This window comes from Nyctereutes procyonoides, unplaced genomic scaffold (assembly GCF_905146905.1).
Source record: "Nyctereutes procyonoides isolate TBG_1078 unplaced genomic scaffold, NYPRO_anot_genome, whole genome shotgun sequence".
Classification (NCBI taxonomy): Eukaryota; Metazoa; Chordata; class Mammalia; order Carnivora; family Canidae; genus Nyctereutes; species Nyctereutes procyonoides.
In genome coordinates this window covers 48,996,634-49,019,532 of record NW_026575125.1, presented here as the reverse complement: position 1 = coordinate 49,019,532, position 22,899 = coordinate 48,996,634, and the positions used below count along the sequence as shown (strand labels likewise).

Sequence of the window (22,899 nt, the reverse complement as noted above, 5' to 3'; positions counted from 1 at the left end):
TTACCCTAACAGGATTAATTTGTCTTCCCGTTGTGATTCAATAGCATTTTGTTGGTGTTACTTTTATTTGTTGTTTGCTAGTTTTGTTATTTTTAAATTTGTTGTTATCTGTTACTTTTATTATAGCATTCTGTCCTTTCTCTAAAGAGCGATGCCATCACAGAAAGGGTACTGGCCCAAGAGTCAAGGAAAAAATCTTAGCCTCAGCTCTCACATTACCTGAATGATATCAGGCAAGTGAACTTTCAGTCTTTGAAAATCAGCTTCCTCATCCGCAAAATGGAGACCATTATAATCTCTAACTCATGGGGCTGTTTGCAGATTAAAGATGATGGCCGAAAGTATCTGACACTTAGTAGGTACCTCTTTCTCAACCAGGAGTTCGTGGGCACTTAAGGAATGCATTAATGACCTTTAAGGGCTCTAAGAATGTCCCTGGAAAGTATCTAACATTTTGTACTCCTCTGTAATTTTTCTGGGAAGGGCCAAAGCGCCCATCAGCATCTTAAAGGGGTTGTGAATTAGACAAGGTTAAGAACCTCGGTGCCAGACTATAAAGACCTTGAGGAATTAGGGCTGGCCTTTCAGGGGTTTAATAGATACTTTCTTATGCAAAAGGTTTCTAATCTTCACAATAGCCCTTTGAGGGAAGTAACGGTACACCCATTTTTCAGATGCAGAAACTCGGAAAGGAAGAAGTGGTTTAGAGTAAAAGAGTTCCTAACTGATGCAAATACACTGGAGCACCGATTCCAGGCCCAAAACCCAGCGAAGCCCCGGGAACCCAGTTTCAGCCAGAGCTCGGCGCCGCGGCCGCCTGCCGCCTCGCGGGGTCGCACCCCCGCCGGCACACTGGCCCGCTCCAGGCTGTTTCACAGACTTGGGGAGTGAAATTGATTTTCGGCCGCGCGGAGCTCCGCCCCACGCCGGGCTGGGCCCCGCCCCCGCTGCAGTCGGTATTGTCCGACGGTTCCCGGCGTCCCTCGGTTCTCCTCGGTAGTTTCCGGCAACGATCGAGAGTTTCTAACGTCCCCCCGTTGTCTCTCGGCTGCGGCCCTCGCAACCGCCGCCCCCCTTTTCGGTTCCCTCTCCCCCTCCCCCCTCAGCCGGCCCCGGCAGGCGCCTCTGGCGCTACGGGCTGGGCAAGATGGCGGCCTTCGGGATCTTGAGCTACGAACACCGGCCACTGAAGCGGCCGCGGCTGGGCCCTCCCGATGTGTACCCGCAAGATCCCAAACAGAAGGAGGTGCGTTAAAAAATCGGGGCTCTCGAGGGGCCTGAGGCGGGCGATCGGCAGAGGAGGAAGCATTGATGGTTGGGGGGGGGCGGGGCGGTTCGGTGGGAGCTAAAGTCCCAAAACGGGTTAAGAGTAAAGTGGGCTGGTGTGGGAGAATGGGACCTGGTGGGGGGGAGGTGGCTCCTGGGTGTGAATAGGGAACGATGTAGGGGCCACGCTGGAGGCGCCCCCCTCCACACACACACACACACACACACACACCTCAGAAAGTTGTCTCAGGCAGCTTGGTGAGCTGCGGCTGCTTGCAGGCTTGCAAGGAAGAGTGATACTGAGCGAGCGCTGGGTGGTTGGAAATCTTAGTGACTGTGGGGGTGAGGGTGGGGTCCAAAGGAATATAAGGGCCTAGCTTTAAATAACAATCTGCTCTACTCAGAGTCCTCCTACCTTTTTTTCCCCCTCCGTTGTTCTCTTCTCCTGCCCTCCTCTTCCACCACCACCACCCCCAAGGGGGAAAAAATAAAATAAAGGAAAAGCTAAAATGTCTTTTTCCTGCCTCAGGATGAACTGACAGCCTTGAATGTAAAACAAGGTTTCAATAACCAGCCTGCTGTCTCTGGGGATGAACATGGCAGTGCCAAGAACGTCAACTTCAATCCTGCCAAGGTGAGACAACCCTGCCAAGCTGAAGAAAAAGGCTGGAAGAATCTGAGGAGGGGCAAAGGCCCTGGGTTGGGAAGAACCAAAGGGATGACCTGAAAGGCTGGCTGAGTGTTCCTTTGTGGCTTAATGCTGCCACATTGGTATTTGCCCATCAGAGGCGTGAGTGCCTCTCTGCCCCTTCTTCCCACCCTGAGGTATAGTTTTCTTTCCTCAGATCAGTTCCAACTTCAGCAGCATTATTGCAGAGAAGTTACGTTGTAACACTCTCCCTGACACTGGTCGCAGGAAGCCCCAAGTGAACCAGAAGGACAACTTCTGGCTGGTGACTGCACGATCCCAGAGTGCCATTAACACCTGGTTCACTGACCTGGCTGGCACCAAGCCACTCACACAACTAGCCAAAAAGGTGAGGTGCTAGTTCCTGATCTCCAGGCCAAGGTGGGGAGCATGGGTATGAAGTAACTATCCTATTCCCAGATGAAGCTACATGGTTGCCAGCTTGTGGTAGTCATAGAGATCTCACTGTTTGCAATGTCTGTCCAGGTCCCCATTTTCAGTAAGAAGGAAGAAGTCTTTGGGTACTTAGCCAAATACACAGTGCCTGTGATGCGGGCCGCCTGGCTCATCAAGATGACCTGTGCCTACTATGCAGCAATTACTGAGACCAAGGTTAAGAAGAGACATGTCATTGACCCCTTCATGGGTGAGTACCTCCTAATACCAGGGGTCCCACCACTGATGGCATCAAGGAGTGACAGAGAGACCCTTGGTATTGTTCTCCTTCCTCAATACCAAGGGTCTCTCTGATGTTTCTGCTTGCATCTTGCACTCAATTGGTAAATACTGAGTACCTTGAGTATCTACTGGGTACACGTCCCAGACTGTTAAGGTGATTGGTACCTTATTCCCGCCATCAGGGTGCTTCTTATCTGATAGGGATGCTAAGGCATGTGTATGAATCCCATAATTAAACATAGAAAGTGTGTCTATGTGTATGTATGTGTGCGTGTCTCAAAAGAGCAGGTGAAAGGTTTTTTGAGACTTTAGTGGACAGAAAGATTACTTTCTTTGGGGGACACCTGGGAAGGCTTCAGGAAGGTGGCGTTTGGCCAGAGCCTAGGAGGATGAATAGGATTTAGAAGTATGGCAATTGGGGGAGGGGGGTTGGCGTGGGCATGGGAGAGGGACACAGAAGATGTTCTAAGGAGAGGGATGGTATAAAATAGCCCCTGTTCCCGTCTTTCCCCTAGAATGGACTCAGATCATCACCAAGTACTTATGGGAGCAGCTGCAAAAGATGGCTGAATATTACCGTCCAGGGCCCACAGGCAGTGGGGGCTGTGGTTCCACTATAGGGCCCTTGCCCCATGACATAGAGGTGGCTATCCGGCAGTGGGACTACAATGAGAAGCTGGCAATGTTCATGTTTCAGGTAGGAAGAAGGGCATGTCCCGTGAAGCCATGGTGGAGCCTGGCCTCACATTCTGCTAGTCCAGGACAAAGTTTACCTGTCAGCTTGGCCTAGATGTGGCTCTCTTCCTCCTTTCATTTACTTTGTTTGCCTTATCTCTAATAGTCCCCCCAGGGAAACTAATACTCTTCCTACCCCTTGGACCATAGGATGGAATGCTGGACAGACACGAGTTCCTGACCTGGGTACTTGAGTGTTTTGAGAAAATCCGTCCTGGAGAGGATGAATTGCTTAAACTGCTGCTGCCCCTGCTGCTCCGAGTAAGGCCTAGGATTTGGGGGCATGGCGGGGGGGGGGGGAGTGGACGGTGGGGAGCCTAGGGAGGGTTTGAGGAGGAATAAGATGTGAGTTCAATGTCCCTTGTAGAGACCTGGGGGTTTTAATCGGCATGTCTTTACAGTACTCGGGGGAATTCGTTCAGTCTGCATACCTCTCCCGCCGCCTTGCCTACTTCTGTACCCGGAGACTGGCCTTGCAACTGGACGGCATGAGCACTCACTCATCTCACGTTATATCCGCTCAGTCGACAAGCACACTGCCCACCACCCCTGCTCCTCAGCCCCCAACCAGCAGCACACCCTCTACACCCTTTAGTGACCTGCTGATGTGCCCTCAGCACCGGCCCCTGGTTTTTGGCCTCAGCTGTATCCTTCAGGTAGGTGCCAGGTGGGCCCAAGGAGGCATTAAGAGGCATCCTGAGAAGAGTGGGATGCCCATCCTGGAGAATGGGGGTGATTCTAAATGGGAGGTGGGAACAAGCACGGAGCACTTGCTTAGAGATTATTGCTTCTCATTCTTGGGGGGTGTTAGTTCCTTTCCAGGAACAGAGTAGGCCCAAAGCCTTTGAGGAGAGTGGATGTGGGGAGGGGCTCAGAGGTGGAGTAGTGATACACCAAGGACCTGGAATAATGTTGGGTCAGAAATATAAGGGTCAGGTCTTCTGGTGGGCTCTAGAAATGTAGTCATGGTGACTGAGTTTGATTTAGCTATTCTTGTCTGGCAGACCATCCTCCTGTGTTGTCCTAGTGCCCTAGTTTGGCACTACTCGCTGACCGACAGCCGCATTAAGACTGGCTCACCACTTGACCACCTGCCTATTGCACCCTCCAACCTACCCATGCCAGAGGGCAACAGTGCCTTTACTCAGCAGGTAAGTCTCACCCGTAGCCTGGTACCCCTGGATTGAGATGGAAAGCTGAATTGCTCTTTCAGAAATGGTGACTTGGAGTCTGGTGCTGTCCTTTTCATCTGGGCCTTGGCCTTCTGTATACTTTGGTGCATTCTGAAAGCCTTCCTTCCCTGTAATACAGGTCCGTGCAAAGTTGCGTGAGATTGAGCAGCAGATCAAGGAGCGAGGACAGGCAGTTGAGGTTCGCTGGTCTTTTGATAAGTGCCAGGAAGCTACTGCAGGTGGGTGTCAGAGGACAAAGAGTAAGAAGGATGTATGAGGAAAGAATGGTAAGGATCTATCACTCTGAGAGTCAGGATGACTGGGCCTCTGGTTAAGTCCCCTTTACTGGTTTTCCTCCTGAGGCTTCACCATTGGACGGGTGCTCCATACTTTGGAAGTGTTGGACAGCCATAGTTTTGAACGCTCTGACTTCAGTAATTCTCTCGACTCCCTTTGTAACCGAATCTTTGGATTGGGGCCTAGCAAGGATGGGCACGAGGTAAGCAAGAAGGGGACTGGAAGGGGCAAAAAACGTTGCAAGGGCAATAGTACACATGAGGGGAAGGCATGGCGAGGCCCAGATACTGGAGATGTCTGAGGAGATGTCCTTACTGGGTCTGGGAGGTTTTAGGATGGGACCCAATTTTGTAGGAATTGGGGCATGGTTCCATATCCCCAACCCTACTTTACTCACCCCCGTCTTCCTTTGGTCTCCAGATCTCCTCGGATGATGATGCCGTAGTATCATTACTGTGTGAATGGGCTGTCAGCTGCAAGCGTTCTGGTCGGCATCGTGCTATGGTGGTAGCCAAGCTGCTAGAGAAGAGACAGGCTGAGATTGAAGCTGAGGTGAGGTAGCAGAGATAAGAGAATAAAGTTGGGGGCACCTGGGTAGTTCAGTCGGTTAGGCACCTTCCTTCCATTCAAGTCATGATCCTGGAGTCCTAGGATCAGGCCCCACCTCAGGCTCCCTGCTCAATGGAGAGTCTGCTTTTCCCTCTGCCCCTCACCCCACTTATGCCCTCTCTTGCTTTCAAATAAATAAAATCTTAAAAAGAGAGAGAGAGAGAGAGAGAGAATGCAGTTGGCCAATGGAATAGTGGCAGCTGGGGTTGGAGACAGATAGAGCTGAGCAGTGGAACTGAAGTTCAGGTGAGAATAAAGAAGGGATAGGGAACGTAAAAGGGAGGCTGAGGACATAAGGGCAAAAGTAGAAAGGAGACTTATGTTGGAGTTAGGGAAGCAGGCAGGGATTCAGTTGGGAGGCGTTACGTAAAGGAAATGGAGGTCAAAGCAGGGATGGAAGCCAAGAGCCTGGGAATGGAAGCAAAATCGATGGCAGTTCAAACATGACCCATAGAGAGGTGAAGAAACAGCAAAACTGATGCTTAGGGTTTATTTTCTCACCTTACAGCGTTGTGGAGAGTCAGAAGCCGCAGATGAGAAGGGTTCCATTGCCTCTGGATCCCTTTCTGCTCCTAGTGCTCCCATCTTCCAGGATGTCCTCCTGCAGTTTCTGGATACCCAGGCTCCCATGCTGAGTATGGACACCTGCCCCCTTCTGGTTCCCTCCGCCTAGTTACCCACCACTGTCACCAGGAAGCATAATTAAGGGCTTTCTGGTGTACATTTCTGTCTTGGGCTTTATGCAGACTGGTTTTCAGACATGATTCTAGCTTCTGATTATCTTGGAGTTTAACAGAATAAAAGGATAAGGAAAAGAGTAAAAACAAGAACAGACAACGGAAACATTCTCACATATAAATAGCAGCAAGGATGCTGTATTCCTTTCCAAGACGAGGTGCAGGGTAGGAGGAGGGTTAACCAACTATACTTTGTCCCTCAACAGCTTTGGGTTTTTTTTGGGGTGGGGGTGGAGGGGTGTCATTCTTCTTCTGGCCTACCTCAGGTACTCTAGGAGCACCAGGTCTTAGGTGTGTTTCTCTCCCTTGCTGCCCATTTCTTGTGCCCTCCTGACACCTCTATTCTTGTTCTATCCCTGCAGCGGACCCCCGAAGTGAGAGTGAGCGAGTGGAGTTCTTCAACTTAGTTCTGCTTTTCTGTGAACTGATTCGGCATGATGTTTTCTCACACAACATGTATACTTGCACCCTCATCTCACGGGGGGACTTGGCCTTTGGAGCCCCTGGTCCCCGGCCTCCATCCCCCTTTGATGACCCCGCTGATGACTCGGAGCGCAAGGAGACCGAGGGCAGCAGCAGTAGCAAGCTGGAGGTGAGCACGCTTTGTCCTGCCCTGGCTCCTTTCTTTGGGTGTTCCCAGCTTCCTGGCTCCCAGAGTCCTCCGGGAATCCCTTCCCCTAACATAAGGAGGATAGTATTGGCCCAGGGGTGCTTCGGGGCTGGCCAAGCCCTCTTGCACCTGCTGTTGGCATCTGCTCCTCACAGCAGGGTGAGGTGCTCTGATCCCCACTTTTAAGCTGGAGGGAATGGCGTGAGGTGGGTAGGTGACCCGTCAGAGAGCTCCACTGCAGAGCCACTGCTTCTCCCCATTGTAGTCTCTTCTCTCCGACTTCGCAGTTGACCCTTCTAGATGGTGGGGAGCCACTCCCCAGGTGAAAGCAACTTGGCTTATGTTCTGTGCCCCCAGGACCCAGGGCTCTCAGAGTCCATGGACATTGACCCTAGTTCCAGTGTGCTCTTCGAGGACATGGAGAAACCTGATTTCTCAGTGAGTTCAACCCTGGTATGGAAGAACCCAGCTCCCGAGGTCCTCCCCTTATGCCTCTTCAGGGGAATCTCTTTGTGCTCTGACCCCCTTTCCTCCCTCTAACTGTTCTGCCCTCTCACCTTCCCTTAGTTGTTTTCCCCTACTATGCCCTGTGAGGGGAAGGGCAGTCCATCCCCCGAGAAACCAGATGTTGAGAAGGAGGTGAAGCCCCCACCCAAGGAGAAGATAGAAGGGACCCTTGGGGTTCTTTATGACCAGCCACGACATGTGCAGTATGCCACCCACTTTCCCATCCCCCAGGTACTGTTCCCCCAGCCCCTGGAGACCATGGGTTTGGAGCCGAGGTTTCTGTTCAAGGACTGTACTGAGGGGTTGGAGCCATCGTTGCGGGCATGGTGTGCTGGGAAGGGCTGGGAGGCTGAGGAGCAGGGGGCATGCTTTTAAGAGGAGGGAAGGAGCTCCGTGCTAGAGTCTGATGGTGCTGCTGGGATGCAGGAGGAGTCATGCAGCCATGAGTGCAACCAGCGGTTGGTCGTACTGTTTGGGGTGGGAAAGCAGCGAGATGATGCCCGCCATGCCATCAAGAAAATTACCAAGGATATCCTGAAGGTTCTGAACCGCAAAGGGACAGCAGAAACTGGTGGGTTTGAGGCTCCCGAAACAGAGCTCCCCCAAAGAATGCCCTAGTCAGTCTCCCCTTCCCCAGCACAGGGAACCCCCGGTCATGTCCCAATGTCCTGTCTCTTGGAGTCTCCTGAGAGCTCTAGTCCTTTTGAAACTTCCCCCCTCATTCCCCTCCTCTGCAGACCAGCTTGCTCCTATTGTGCCTCTGAATCCTGGAGACCTGACATTCTTAGGTACCTCACAGTAAGCCCCATACTGCCCGCCCTTCCCCCTCCCCTCCCTCGACCTAGCACTTCCCTGTATGTATTCCTCTAAGGTCCATGTAGTCTGTGGTCCTCCAGACCTCAGCTTCACTGTCCCCTTCCCTTCATCCCCCCCTTCCCCCTCCTCAACCCTCCTTTCCCTTTTCCCTTTCTCCCTCCCACCCTTCCTCCCCGCCTTCCTCCCCCTGGCCCTCCCCCCCACCCCCCCATAGCCTTCTCACCCTACCCCCAGTCAACTAGTTATCTTACCCCTCCTGACTGGTCCCTCTCCACTGTCCCCTCAGGTGGGGAGGACGGGCAGAAGAGGCGGCGCAACCGGCCTGAAGCCTTCCCCACTGCCGAAGACATCTTTGCTAAGTTCCAGCACCTTTCACATTATGACCAGCACCAGGTCACGGCTCAGGTGAGGGCCTAAACCCTGCCCCCTTCCCACATTCTGCTGGCCTGCCCTGTTTTCCTTTCCTCCTTCTCCCTCTCCCCACCCCACCACCAGGCACTAGGCTGATTCCCAGTCTCATCCCCTTCCATCTTCCTTTTCTGGCTTCCCTGGTTCTCCCCACCTCTTTCCACTACTGTCTCACTCCTTCTGCCTTTATCAGGTCTCCCGGAATGTTCTGGAGCAGATCACGAGCTTTGCTCTTGGCATGTCATATCACTTGCCTCTGGTGCAGCATGTGCAATTCATCTTTGACCTCATGGAATATTCGCTCAGCATCAGTGGCCTCATCGACTTTGCCATCCAGGTGGGGAAGTTAGGGGGATCAGGGGGGAGGAAGGCATTTGTACCATAGAGGGTCACCAGGGTGGGCGGCATAGGGGCTCAAGCCGGTGTCCTGGGCCACTTAGGAGGGGCAAGAAGGCCAGCACGATGGGAGCCAGAGAGTGAAAGGGAACAGGAGCTAAGCAGGCAGGACTAGAGGCTTGCATGCTCTGCAAAGAGGCCCGAGAACTAGTTTAGAGTGTTGGGGGCAGAGCGTCCTCCCACTGTAGAGTTCACAGAATCATATTCTAGAGACCGGTGAGATCGTCCATGTGATTTGTGGCTTGTGTCGTTAATATAATAAAGGATAGTGGCATATGGCAACAGGGCTCTTCCAGAATGAGGCACCTCAGGCCTGCCTTGGCCATTCCCTCACAGGCAGGGTGGGTATATATAACACATGGGCCTCTTCTCATTTCTCACCACCCCCCACCACTCTCTCTGCTAGCTACTAAACGAACTGAGCGTGGTTGAGGCCGAGTTGCTCCTCAAGTCCTCGGATCTGGTGGGCAGCTACACCACCAGCCTGTGTCTGTGCATCGTGGCTGTCCTGCGGCACTACCATGCCTGCCTCATCCTCAACCAGGACCAGATGGCACAGGTCTTTGAGGGGTAAGTGGGGCTGCAGGATAATCATAATGCACGGGACCCCAGTGAATGCTGATGGAAGTGACCCCCAAAAGACTTGGGGAGGCTACCTTGCCATTTGGGCAGACAGGGGAGAGTATCGCCAAGAGTTGTGTGTCTGTGGCCAGGGACCTTTGTGTCTTCACCTGTGTACACCACCCACTGCCCCATCTTGACCTCGCCCCCTTGTGACAGGCTGTGTGGCGTAGTGAAGCATGGGATGAACCGATCAGATGGCTCCTCTGCAGAACGCTGTATCCTTGCTTATCTCTATGATCTGTACACCTCCTGTAGCCATTTAAAGAGCAAATTTGGGGAGCTCTTCAGGTAAGAGAGGTGGGAGGTAAGGGTAGAGAACAGGACCTTGTCCCATCTCCTTCCCGTTACCACTCAACTCAGGAGCAGAGCACAGCTCAGGACCCCTCTGTCTCTGCGGGGCTGTCTGGGAGCTATAGCCATCACATGTTCTTGGTTCCAAAGAGTAGGCCTGTCTCCTCCTCTTCCTTTTCAGCCTGGCCTCTGGCCCATCTCAACGGGACCCAAATTCCTTGTCCTTGCCTCCAGAGGCCCCTGTGCCTTAGTCTAACCGGGTCCCTTTCCTGCCCAGTCTGCTTTGGCCCATCTCCCCATCTCCCTTCTTGTCCCAAGGCCCCCAGCCCCTGACTTTTTTCCTTTTCTCCCTTCTCCTGACCACCCCTCTGCCCCACTGGCTCTCCTCCAACACTCCTATGTCTCTTCTGCCACCCCTGCAGCGACTTTTGCTCCAAGGTGAAAAACACTATCTACTGCAACGTGGAGCCCTCAGAATCCAACATGCGCTGGGCACCCGAGTTCATGATCGACACTCTGGAGAACCCTGCAGCTCACACCTTTACCTACACGGGGCTAGGCAAGAGTCTTAGTGAGAACCCCGCTAACCGCTACAGCTTTGTCTGCAATGCCCTTATGCACGTCTGTGTGGGGCACCATGATCCCGATAGGTATGGGGCGTCCTGAGTTGGGAACGGGCACCACGTTCCTGCCTGAGTTTGGGAGGGATGAGATGCCTGGGAGGTACTGCAACCACGGTTACTGCTGGGGTGGAGATGAGAAGTTAATGAGTCTGAGGTTTTATGGAACAAGATTTTTCCTGAGGGCATTTATCCTTTTCCCCAGGGTGAATGACATCGCAATCCTGTGTGCAGAGCTGACTGGCTATTGCAAGTCACTGAGTGCCGAGTGGCTAGGAGTACTCAAGGCTTTATGCTGCTCCTCTAACAATGGCACTTGTGGTTTCAACGACCTCCTCTGCAATGTAGATGTGAGGCTTGTGCCAGGGTCCTGCCAGGGTGTGGGGTGGTTCCCGGGGCAGGGGGCCGGTCACAGTCATTGCAATAGTCAAGAGACAGAGTCCCACAGAGTGGAGGCCTACTGCTTTGAGTTGGCCCCCTCTCTGCAGGCTGAGTCGAGATGTCTTGTCTGCTTTGTCCTCCAGGTCAGTGACCTGTCTTTTCATGACTCTCTGGCTACTTTTGTTGCCATCCTCATCGCTCGGCAATGTCTGCTCCTTGAGGATCTGATTCGCTGTGCTGCCATCCCTTCACTTCTTAATGCCGGTGAACCACCAGTCCGTAACCCTTAGAATTTCTGGATCCCAAGTTTAACTATACACTCCATGGCCACACCCTCACTGTTGAGTGTGGGGCTCCCCGCTATCACCAGAGGCCAGTTGTGTGATGGGCCTCGGGCCCAGAGTGGCCTCTTTCTAACGCTGCATTGACTGCCCTGATCCTTCCCTGTTGTGACCCTCCTAAGGGACCCCCCCATCACACTGCAAGACAGCTGACTGCTCTGTCTCTCCTCCCCCATTATCTTGTTATTTCTCCTTTTGCCTGACTTCGCCTTCCCTTCTAGCCCCTTGCCACCCACAAACCCACGGACAGTCCACTTTTGCCCTGTCCAATTTGCTTTGTTTTCCTTTTTTTTTTTTTTTTTTTTTTTTTTTTTGCAGCCTGCAGTGAGCAGGACTCTGAGCCAGGGGCCCGGCTGACCTGCCGCATCCTCCTCCACCTTTTCAAGACGCCTCAACTCAATCCTTGCCAGTCAGATGGAAGTAAGTGACCCTAATCTGGGCCTAGCCAGCAGTAGAAAGTGTGGCTGCCCCCCCCCCGCCCCACCCACTGCCTGCACCCCACTGGATCTACTTTTGCTTCTCATGACTTGGGCTCCCTCTCCAGACAAGCCTACAGTAGGAATCCGTTCCTCCTGTGACCGCCACCTGCTGGCTGCCTCCCAGAACCGCATCGTGGACGGAGCTGTGTTTGCTGTTCTCAAGGCAGTGTTTGTACTTGGTATGGGGGTAGGAAGGGAGTGGTGCCAGAAGTGTGTGTGGGGTGGAGTGCCAGCTAAACTACAAAGGAAAGTCTTTCTCCCTCTTGAAGGTGGTCTCTCTGACCTTTGGGGAGGAGAGGAGGGAGGGAAGTATATTTCTGTCCCATAGGGCAGGATTTGGGGGAGTTGCTGCTTCTGTGGGTCTGGGGTGGGTCTCTACACCGTGTTCAGATCTCACTCTGCCCTCCCTATCTCCCGCCCGTGAACCACAGGGGATGCGGAACTGAAGGGTTCGGGCTTCACTGTGACAGGAGGAACAGAAGAACTTCCAGAGGAGGAGGGAGGAGGTGGCAGTGGCGGTCGGAGGCAGGGTGGCCGCAACATCTCTGTGGAGACAGCCAGTCTGGATGTCTATGCCAAGTACGTGCTGCGCAGCATCTGCCAACAGGTCAGTCTCACCTTCCCCCCCATGCATCCCAAATGCCTTTATATAATAATGTCCTGTTTCCAGCCCTGATCATGCCACCTTCCTACTATACATCACGTCTCTCATCAACCCCCAGCCCATCCCCCCCTTATTCCTTACCCCCACTCACTGGTTGCCCCAGTGCCCTGGTTATCCACTTCCTCAGGAATGGGTAGGAGAGCGTTGCCTTAAATCATTGTGCGAGGATAGCAATGACCTGCAAGACCCAGTGTTGAGTAGTGCCCAGGCCCAGCGCCTCATGCAGCTCATCTGCTACCCACATCGGTTGCTGGACAACGAGGACGGGGAGAACCCCCAGCGGCAGCGCATTAAGCGTATTCTGCAGGTAGGCCAAGGTGGTGAGGGTCTTAGAGGAAGCAGTGGGGCCCAGGCCCTGGGTGAAACAATGGGGACCCTGAAGGAAAAAGAGGGGGTTAGTCAAGTAGGAAGACTGAACAAGGATGTGGGCAAAAGGTGGTGAGAGCAACAGCCCCCATGTGGGTTTTGAAGTCAGGCCAGTGCAGTCCAGACCCTAGAGCCAACTGCTGGATAAGGGAATGGCTATCTGGGACTGTAGCTTATCAGTGAGAGGCGGCACAACATCTGCTAAGCCTTGTTTAGGGCCTTGCTTGTTTGGTGTTTGCTCATGGCTCAGTAACGAACAGCAGTAGTACTGCATAGCTCTTGATTACCAAGTGTCAGCTTCATGCCGAGTATTGTGCTCAGCACTCTATGTCCATCTTCTCATTTAATCTGTCCCAACCCCCAGAAAGTAGGTAGGAGTGGCCAAGTTTGACCAAGGAGGAAACCAAGGCTTGAAGAGTTTATTAAGTAATTAGCCCAAGGTCACACAGCTAGTTTAGAGTCAGGGTGCAAGCCCAGGTGGGCCTGTGCCCCTTCCACTTTGCCATGCTGCTTCAGACATTCAGGTAACTGAAGGGTGGAGAAATAAAGCTGTTAGAAGAGCTACAGGAATGAGTCTCTTCAGCCCAGAGGAGATAATGTTAAAGAGAGATTAACTCACATTAGCCTTTGGGTCTGTAAAGGACTTTGAACAGCTGGTTTAAAACAGCCTGCAACTTTAACATCAAAGATTTAGGGTAAGTGCTAAGCAGAACTTACCCATGTGGAGGAATGTGAAGTTCTGGAATAGGAGACAGGGGAAAGATGGGAAATCTTTCCAGAACCATTTTTAAAATAGGCTAGAGGGATCCCTGGGTGGCGCAGCGGTTTAGCGCCTGCCTTTGGCCCAGGGCGCGATCCTGGAGACCCCGGATCGAATCCCATATCGGGCTCCCGGTGCATGGAGCCTGCTTCTCCCTCTGCCTGTCTCTCTCTCTCTCTCTCTCTCTCTCTCTCTCTCTCTCTCTCTCTGTGTGTGTGTGTGTGACTATCATAAATAAATAAAAATTAAAAAAAAGAAATTAAAAAAAATAGGCTAGATTTTTCAACGATTTTGGATCATTTTGGTGTAGTCTTTCCTAAAGATGGGGACGTGGAAGTTCCTTTCAGACCTGTAGGCATATGTGTTTCAAGGTTGTGAGAGATCAGGAGGTGGCTTAGTCAGGGTGGGGGGTAAGTGGCTGGAAATGGAGAGGGGGGACAGGATGATGACGAGCTTAGTGGTGGCATCTCCATCACAGAACTTGGACCAGTGGACCATGCGCCAGTCTTCCTTGGAGCTGCAGCTCATGATCAAGCAGACCCCTAACAATGTGAGTTGGCACCTGGCCCTCTCTGTCCCATGCTCACTTCCAGCTCCATGTGTCAGGGGTGTGGGCTACCATAGAAGAACCTGTGTCCTATGGAACTTCAGGTTCTTGAGCTGAGAAAGAGAGGGTGGGAAGATGGCAAACGCATGGGGCTGATGAGTAGGGGGAAATGGGTCAGGAATGTTGGGGCTCGGTGGTGTGGGGGAAGATTGGCGATGGTGGTGGTGGGAGGCAGTTTCTCTGGTCACAACTGTAAGGAGGCATGTGAGGAGAAGACAGTGGGGGAATTGGAGAAATAGGGAGGCCCTGGAGGGCAGGCTCTCAGCAGAGTTGTGTCTTTCCCTCTCATTACCCTCCAGATGCCTTTCTCCGCCCTCATCTCCCATCTTTCCTGCCGTCTGTTTTCCTTCCTATCACAGTTACCTATTGAGCACCTCTGTGCCTTTCATCCTCCCCAGGAGATGAACTCCCTCTTGGAGAACATCGCCAAGGCCACAATCGAGGTTTTCCAACAGTCAGCAGAGACAGGGTCATCTTCTGGAAGCACCACAAGCAACATGCCCAGCAGCAGCAAAACAAAGCCGGTGCTCAGGTTGGGTAGAAATGCGTTCAGACCCCTCCCCTCATGACTTGTTCTCTCATAGTGTAAATGATTTCAGTCTCACAAAGATACTAGGCCTGTCCATTGCGCAGGGAGAGCATGGCTTGTTCTACCCTTGCCTGGCTCCTCTGGAACTCTGTCTACTCCCATCTGTCCTCCAGCTCTCTGGAGCGCTCTGGTGTGTGGCTGGTCGCCCCCCTCATCGCTAAGCTGCCCACCTCAGTCCAGGGGCATGTGTTAAAGGCAGCTGGAGAGGAGTTGGAGAAAGGCCAGCACCTGGGTTCCTCTTCCCGCAAAGAACGTGACCGACAAAAGCAGAAGAGGTAAAGCTGCTGTGGGGTGGAGGGGGGCAAGGATCAGGATTGAGGGTTAGAAAGGAGAGGAGGTGGGGCTGGGGAAGAAGAAAAGTTTAGATAAGTTGGGACAGAGGGGTGGGGATAAAAAAATCACAGAAAAGTAGAAAATTGGAGGGGAAGAGTGGGCACGGTTGGGCTAGAGGCTAGATCTTGAGAGAATAGGGCTGGGGCTTCTGGAATAACGAGGTTGGAAGCTGCCTTTTATCCCATGGTCCTGTTTTTTCTCTTTTCCTTTTCCTTCCCTCTCTTCTCTAGCATGTCCCTGTTGAGCCAGCAGCCATTCTTATCTTTGGTGCTGACATGTCTGAAAGGGCAGGATGAGCAGCGTGAGGGCCTTCTCACCTCCCTCTATAGCCAGGTGCACCAGGTATGGGTCTCTGGGCTGCTGAGCCAGGCCAGAGGGCAGGGATGGGCACACCTGAGGCCACCGTGTACCCAGAACCTTCTGTACTTTCGGATCAACGCCTTGGGTGTTCGGGAATGGAAACGAGAAGATCCCTGAGTGGTGCGTTATGCTTGTTTCTGTCTCAGATTGTGAATAATTGGCGGGATGATCAGTACTTAGACGACTGCAAACCAAAGCAGCTAATGCACGAGGCTCTCAAGCTGCGGCTCAATCTGGTGAGAGGGCAGCTGGGGAGACGAAAGACAAGGGTGAGATAGAACTGCACTGCAGAGCCCCCCCTTGCCTGTCAAGGGCAGGTGGGTGCAAAGATGGAGGGCCTAGTTGCTTCTGAGTCTTCAAAATATTAACCTGGAGCTCCTAAAGACACTGGACCTAAAAGTGGTTGAGGGCCTGGATCCTTGCAGAGACCTGGGCCCTAGGAGCCCTAGAAACCCATTGAGGAATGTTGAGTGGGATCCTGGACATCCCTTAGTCCAGCCCCCATCATTTCATAATTAAGGAAATGGAAGCCCTGAGGTGCCAGGAATTAAGTCATTGGCCCGAAATCATGTAGCAGATCACACGTACAACTGAAACATGCCCTGAGGTGTGCTAAGCCACAGCCAGGCCAGGTTATGGTCTAAGCTTTCCCTAAATGCTAGGCTTTACCCCTGAACCCTCTGACTGACTTCTTGTGGCCCTGGCAGGTGGGGGGTATGTTTGACACGGTGCAGCGCAGTACCCAGCAGACTACGGAGTGGGCTGTGCTCCTCCTGGAGATCATCATCAGCGGCACTGTCGACATGCAGTCCAACAAGTAAAGCATCCCCACCCCCCTTCAGTTTTGTGCCCAAGAGGAACTCCCTTCCCCCACACCGGGTGCACGACCCTCTATGACTGGTGTGGCCCTCTCTGCTTGCATCCTACCCTGAGGCCTTTGTCTGTCTTAGCCTCTTTCCTCTCTCTTTTTTTCCTGGGCCTCTCCTCACAGCGAGCTCTTCACCACGGTGCTGGACATGCTGAGTGTGCTCATCAATGGGACTCTGGCTGCGGACATGTCTAGCATCTCTCAAGGCAGCATGGAGGAGAACAAACGTGCCTACATGAACCTGGTCAAGAAGCTGCGGGTGAGCAGGGGAGGCAAGGCCGGGCGGCTCCATTCCCTTTCCCCTTGACCTTGGGTATGCCGCCCAGCCTCAGGGACTTCGTTCTGGTCCAGATCTGGCCATCTCCCCTCCCTGTTTGTGTCTCCTTTCTGTTTGTTCTTTGTACTGGGAGGGTTTACTGAATGTCATCTTCATGCCTATTTCTCTGCTGTCCCCTGAGACTCCTCATCCCTCTTTATCTGTGTCCTTGAACTCTCTCCCCATCTTCCTATGCCCACAGAAAGAGCTGGGGGAGCGCCAGTCAGACAGTCTGGAAAAAGTTCGCCAGCTGCTGCCACTGCCCAAGCAGACCCGAGACGTCATCACGTGTGAGCCACAGGGCTCCCTCATTGATACCAAGGGCAACAAGATTGCCGGCTTCGATTCCATCTTCAAGAAGGAGGCACGTCCCTTTTCTTCCCATCCCTGTTCCTACCCCAGCCTTATCCCCCCACGCACAGCTCTTCCCCCGCCTTTGGGAAAGAGCTTTCCCTATGTCAACCTTGTAGCTACGACAGGCTCAGCAGGCCAGGGAATCCATCAGGCTCTACTGGTGAGCACCGTCTCTGGGATGTGGAGTTGATCACTAATTTTTTTTTAGGTTTCTGCTCCCCATCTTGGAAGCTTCATCCTCTTTCCTGGGTCTGTCCCTCCAGCTCTCCCTACCTTCCCCATCCACACCCACCTTTGAACTTACCACCCATTTCTCGGCCCCCTGTCCTCCTCCATCCAGCCTATACCCCACCCATCTATCTGGCTGCCTGCTGGATCTGTTATCCCTTCATTCCTCTGCCCCAACCCAGCCATCTCTGCACAAATTTCTCTGTCCCTTCTGTCTGTCAGTTGTGATATTTGTTGAGTAACCAGAATCTCTGTGGAAAGCAGAGAGGGGGAAGGAAAAGAAGATGCAGGGTCTAACATCCAAAGTCCGACCCGGTCATACATACAGTGTCTTCATGTCTTTTCCTGGCCCGCCTGTCTATCTGTCTGGGTGGCTGTCTGTGTGTCTCTCTCTGGTTCTCATTTGTCCTTTCTTGGTGTCTCTCCACTCACCTCTTTGTCTCTCCCTCCCCATTGCCATCTCTGTCTTCCTCTGAACCTCAGTGCCTGTGTCCATCTCTGCTCCGCTGGCCCTTCGCCCTCTCCCCCTCTTAACTCTCTGTCTGCTCTGTGTGTGCATGTGTGTATGTGTTGCTATATATCCATGTTCGTGTCCATCTGCTTCCTCTCACTATCTCCCCTGACCCTACCCACACCCTTGTCATCTCCTCTTATTGTCTGCAGATACTTCCACCTCTCCTGCAGACCCTCAAGGTCTGTCTCCCACTTTCCAAATCTTAGCAGGTCACTGTTTCTCATTTTCTGGAGCAGGGTCTACAGGTTTCCACCAAACAAAAGATCTCTCCCTGGGATCTTTTTGAGGGCTTGAAGCCATCAGCACCACTCTCTTGGGGATGGTTTGGAACGGTTCGAGTCGACCGGCGAGTGGCCCGAGGAGAGGAACAGCAGCGGTTGCTGCTCTACCACACACACCTGAGGCCCCGGCCCCGTGCCTATTACCTGGAGCCACTTCCACTGCCACCAGAAGATGAGGAGCCCCCTGCTCCCACCCTGCTAGAGCCTGAGAAAAAGGCTCCAGAGCCCCCCAAAACTGACAAACCTGGGGCTGCCCCACCCAGTACAGAGGAACGCAAGAAGAAGTCCACCAAGGGCAAGAAACGCAGCCAGCCAGCCCCCAAGACAGAGGTTAGTGCTGCCCTGCCTGGCCCCCCACTTATGCTTCTTCTACAGAAAGGCCTTCTCCCTCTCTCTCCATGATTCTGTGCCGTTTCTGGTTCCTGGGGGCAATGGGGAAGAGGTGCCATTAGCATTACAAAAGTGAGCCATGTAGGTCTAGCTCATCTTCACTCCTGGTACTGCACCTCACCCCACCCCACTGAGCTATGGCCCACTCACCTTCCTCCTCTGCTGTTCACACAGGATTATGGAATGGGCCCAGGGAGGAGTGGCCCCTATGGCGTGACGGTGCCTCCGGACCTCCTACACCATGCTAACCCCAGTTCCATATCCCATCTCAGCTACAGGCAGGGCTCCATAGGCCTGTACACCCAGAATCAGCCACTACCTGCAGGTAAGTGCCAGCCCCTAAGAAGAGTTACCTGAACATTCCCCGCACCAGGGGGACAATGACACATCCCTGAGGATCTGTGGGTGACCAGGACACTGAGCAAGGACTGAGGGGACAAGGAGCCTGGAGAGATCAGCCCATTCCTCTTTCTAGGTGGCCCTCGCGTGGACCCATACCGCCCTGTGCGGTTGCCAATGCAGAAGCTGCCGACCCGACCACCTTACACTGGAGTGCTGCCCACAACCATGACTGGAGTCATGGGGATAGAACCCTCCTACAAGACCTCTGTGTACCGACAGCAGCAGCCCACCGTGCCCCAAGGACAGCGCCTTCGCCAACAGCTCCAGGCAAAGATAGTGAGAGGGGCAGTAGGGAGGGTCGTTAGGGAGAGGGGCTCTGGAGGGTCACAGGACTGAGGAGACACTTGGGATCTTCACAAGGCCTTGCAGAGCAGGAGATACAAGAAACAAGATGGCTAAAAGCATTTCCCGAGTTGGAGTTTGTCTCTTTTTTCCCTTTAGCAGAGTCAGGGGATGTTGGGACAGTCAACGGTCCATCAGATGACTCCCAGCTCTTCCTATGGTTTGCAGACCTCCCAGGTGAGGGCATAAGAGGATGTCAATGGGGAAGGTGGGGGGCTTGAGGCTAGCTGCTCTGCACAGCCTTGGCCTTGACCCCCCCCTCTCTCCTCCTCTTCTCCAGGGCTATACTCCTTATGTTTCTCATGTGGGATTGCAGCAACACACAGGCCCTGCAGGTACCATGGTGCCCCCCAGCTACTCCAGCCAGCCTTATCAGAGCACCCACCCTTCTACCAATCCTACTCTTGTAGATCCTACTCGCCACCTGCAACAGCGGCCCAGTGGCTATGTGCACCAGCAGGCCCCAACCTACGGACATGGGCTGACCTCCACCCAAAGGTACCCAAGGCATCTGGGGGGCTGGGAAGACACACTGGGCTGGGAAGGCACATCTGGCTGGGGAGAACTTGTGCCAGGAAGTGATGGGACTAGTCAGAACTCTTGCAGATGTGAAGAACACTTATCTGGCCACAAAATGCCAGAACTGGAAGGGAACCTGGCGACCAGTAGTCTTCTGTCCGCTTGCCTGATATTTCTTCGAGGCCCAGAGAGAGAAATATCCTTCCTACAGCTATGATAAGGAGAGATAAGGGGTTCTTAGATGTGGTGTGTGGTAAGGACTCATCCAGCCGGTAGTAGAGCGGTTCCACACTGGAACAGATGAGCCAGCAAGCCCTCCCACCATGCTGAATGCCAGTCAGGCCTTTTAGTTAAGATGTGGGAGTCACATCTTGGGGCTCTGCAGCTTAGGATTTAGAATACCGGGGAGTGGACCAGAGGAAAGCCCTTTACTTTGAAATATCAGTTGGCCGTCCACCATGTGGCCCACACTATGCCAGGATGGGGTAGGGTGAGAAGAGATCTTTAGAAAATACAAGGTCCCTTACCACAGAGAACCTTTCATCTGGTTGGGCTGGTGAGACTTAACAGAAGAACATCTAAAGACTATGGTGAGGAGAGGTGTGTGGCTGTACACCATGAAGTAAATGAGAATTCAGAAAAAGGTATGGGATAAGGTCTTCATGGGCCTGAGTCATCGAAGAGTTTCATAAAGGAGGTGCGATTGGAGTTGGCCTTCAAAGGATAGCTGTAATTTGGATTTGCGGAGTGGAGGATGAGAAAGGGGAGTCTGGGTAGACGACACAACATGAACAAAGATGTAGGGGCCAGAGTGAGGGGGGTGACTGGGAGGCGATGGGAAGAAGAGTGTGGATAGAGTGTAAAATTGTTGCTGGGGCAGTAGCAGGAGCTAGGCCAGGGAGGGGCAGGGCAAGTGAGACACAGTCCCTGAAAGAGCTCTTTTGATTGGGAGAGCCATATAGTGAGTTGATGTGTTGACAGATGAATATGGGATGCAGGGATAGGATGCACGGGGAAGGAGATGGAAGAATGAAGATAGAGAGCCTGGCCAGCCAGCCCGGAGGTAGCCTGTTGCTGTGCTATACGTGGGAGGGCGAAAGAGCAGTAGAAGTCAGTAGTTTTTCAGATTCTGAAATGTTATTGGGTACCACCACTACCACCAATAGCAGAAAGCACCTCAGTGGGTGCCTCTCCTGTGCTAAGACCAGTTTTTGTTCTCGTAAGAGCAAAACAGCAAAAGCAGGATTGGAAGATGCCTCACTGTGAAGGATATGAACCACTAAATCGGGGTGATGTCTTTGCCCCTTACTCCCCAACCTAGAAGTGTGTCAGAACCCAGAAGGACCCTTCTGGTTAGTGCTGGGAGGGATGAGTAGAACGACTTATTTAGGTTTCCTTCAGGTCAGGGACCTGAGATATCTACTCCTCCCCTACCCCTCAACCCCCTCATCCCTCTATCCCCTCACCCCTCCCAGCCATGCCTTGAGCTTCGGACCACTGGTCTTCGCAGGTTTTCACACCAGACCCTGCAGCAGGCACCCATGATAGGTACCATGACTCCTCTGGGTGCGCAGGGCGTCCAGGCCGGCGTGCGATCAGCGTCCATCCTGCCTGAGCAGCAGCAGCAGCAGCAGCAACAGCAGCAGCAGCAGCAGCAACAACAGCAGCAGCAGCAGCAGCAGCAACAGCAGTATCACATCCGACAGCAGCAACAGCAGCAGATTTTGCGGGTGAGGCCCCAGGCCTTCAAGTGGGACCTGGGCACCCCCAGAGGGGGAGAGGCAGGTGCTCTTCCAGGGTCTGACATGATGGTGAACCGAGTGAAGCCGGCACCCACTCCCTGGAGCACCCCAGGCACGCAGTAGGGGCCTGAGAAGTTCCTACCCTCCCCCCCCCCCGTGTCCCCCCCACCCCCGCCACTGGCTTCTGGGGTGGTCAGTGGGATCTTCCTGGGAGTCTTGCGCTATTAAGGGGGACAGTGGACCAGGTCCCCTCCCCAGAGCCACCACCATGTCTGAGGCTCACTGCCCTTGTTTGTAGCAGCAGCAGCAGCAGCAGCAGCAACAGCAGCAGCAGCAGCAGCAGCAGCAACAACAACAACAACAGCAGGCACACCAGCAGCAGCAGCAGGCAGCTCCTCCCCAGCCCCAGCCCCAGTCCCAGCCCCAGGTAGCTGCTGGGCCATAGCCCCTGGCTCAGGGACAGTTGCCCAGGTTGGGCACAGCATTTTGGGGGCAGTGGGGGGGTGAGTAGAGGTGGAAGGAAAGGTGGGGCACTCCAAAAAGGGGGTCAGGAGATGAGGATGAAAAAGGAAGCAGAAAGTTCGAGATCAGTCTTCCACTTCCGGTTTCCACCTCAGTTCCAGCGCCAGGGGCTTCAGCAGACACAGCAACAGCAACAGACAGCAGCTTTGGTCCGGCAGCTCCAACAACAGCTTTCTAGTAAGCCTGCTTTCCTCCCTAGGGAGAGCCCCAGGGACTACATGGTGGGGGGGGGGGGCGGGGAGGGCAGGTGACTGCTTTAGGCCCAGGTTGGGGTGGGGTGATGGGTGTGAAGCATGGCATCCTGTCCCTTCCTTTGGTACTCAAATAGCCTTTCTCCTACATACCTATATCCTTGCCTGGTCTCCCAGCCCTGATGACCTCTGGTTTTCCACAGATACCCAGCCACAGCCCAGTACCAACATATTTGGACGCTACTGAGCCATCTGGAAGAACTGCCTGGATGTAGCCCCACCCCTTCCTATTAATTCCCAGTCCCCTTCTTGGGCTAGCACCAGTAGTGGTTGGGGCTCTTCCCTCAGGCTCCATTTTTAATAAGTTTTTAGTATTTTTGTTAATGTGAGACATTGAGCTGTTGGGTTTTGTATATTATTTATATAGAGACCCCAGAGCTGTTGCACCCAATACACAGAGCTTCTTTGCAAAGGGAGTGTGTGAGTTCTGCATGGTGGGGAAGGGCGGGCTCTGAGGAGAGTGCTGGGGGCTGGACCAACCAGTCAGAGCCTTTGTTCTGTTCTGTTCCAATCAGCTCTCCTGTTTACCTTCCATCCCGCCAATTTCTAGATTCCAATTGGATTGCTACTCTCTTCTCCCTTCTTCAGTCTGACAACATATTATATAGGTTGGGGCCCTTAGTTTCTTAAGAAGGGCAGCTTACCTTCTCAGCTAGATGTTGGGGGTTCTTTGTAGCTTCTCTCCATGAGGGATAGACCACTGGGATGGGGGAGGGGCTGATAGGCCAGAGGGGAAAAAAATCAGTGGAACCTGATTTTTCTGCCCCCCACTCCCTGTGCTGCTGGGTTTTGAACAAGCTTCCAGGGTGGAGGGTTTGACTGGCACTGCCTACCCT

At 53.3% G+C, this 22,899-nt stretch overlaps 1 protein-coding gene across 6 annotated transcripts; it reads left to right on the top strand.

Moving 5' to 3' along the window:
• The first annotated feature begins 942 nt into the window (after positions 1 to 942).
• Positions 943 to 22,475, top strand: MED12 (mediator complex subunit 12). Of its 6 annotated transcripts, XM_055338418.1 has the most exons (46): positions 943 to 1,246; positions 1,796 to 1,900; positions 2,112 to 2,303; positions 2,441 to 2,600; positions 3,148 to 3,329; positions 3,518 to 3,628; positions 3,769 to 4,023; positions 4,372 to 4,518; positions 4,679 to 4,778; positions 4,902 to 5,038; positions 5,257 to 5,388; positions 5,954 to 6,080; positions 6,545 to 6,774; positions 7,150 to 7,230; positions 7,360 to 7,530; positions 7,726 to 7,870; positions 8,037 to 8,087; positions 8,402 to 8,520; positions 8,717 to 8,860; positions 9,326 to 9,489; positions 9,700 to 9,831; positions 10,257 to 10,484; positions 10,660 to 10,804; positions 10,979 to 11,099; positions 11,495 to 11,596; positions 11,721 to 11,834; positions 12,087 to 12,262; positions 12,447 to 12,626; positions 13,924 to 13,995; positions 14,451 to 14,584; positions 14,755 to 14,916; positions 15,205 to 15,316; positions 15,481 to 15,570; positions 16,042 to 16,151; positions 16,326 to 16,461; positions 16,721 to 16,882; positions 17,851 to 18,225; positions 18,460 to 18,610; positions 18,761 to 18,963; positions 19,129 to 19,206; positions 19,310 to 19,364; positions 19,440 to 19,527; positions 21,059 to 21,278; positions 21,589 to 21,717; positions 21,908 to 21,989; positions 22,207 to 22,475. In XM_055338418.1, exons 1-46 carry the CDS (start codon positions 1,148 to 1,150, stop codon positions 22,248 to 22,250), a joined length of 6,453 nt encoding a protein of 2,150 aa, XP_055194393.1. In that variant the 5' UTR covers positions 943 to 1,147; the 3' UTR covers positions 22,251 to 22,475. The 6 variants fall into 6 exon arrangements, with proteins under 6 accessions (XP_055194393.1, XP_055194392.1, XP_055194391.1 ...); XM_055338417.1 differs by having other exon boundaries at positions 18,761 to 18,954; positions 19,132 to 19,206; positions 19,310 to 19,527; XM_055338416.1 differs by having other exon boundaries at positions 18,761 to 18,954; positions 19,310 to 19,527.
• The last annotated feature ends 424 nt before the right edge of the window (positions 22,476 to 22,899 follow it).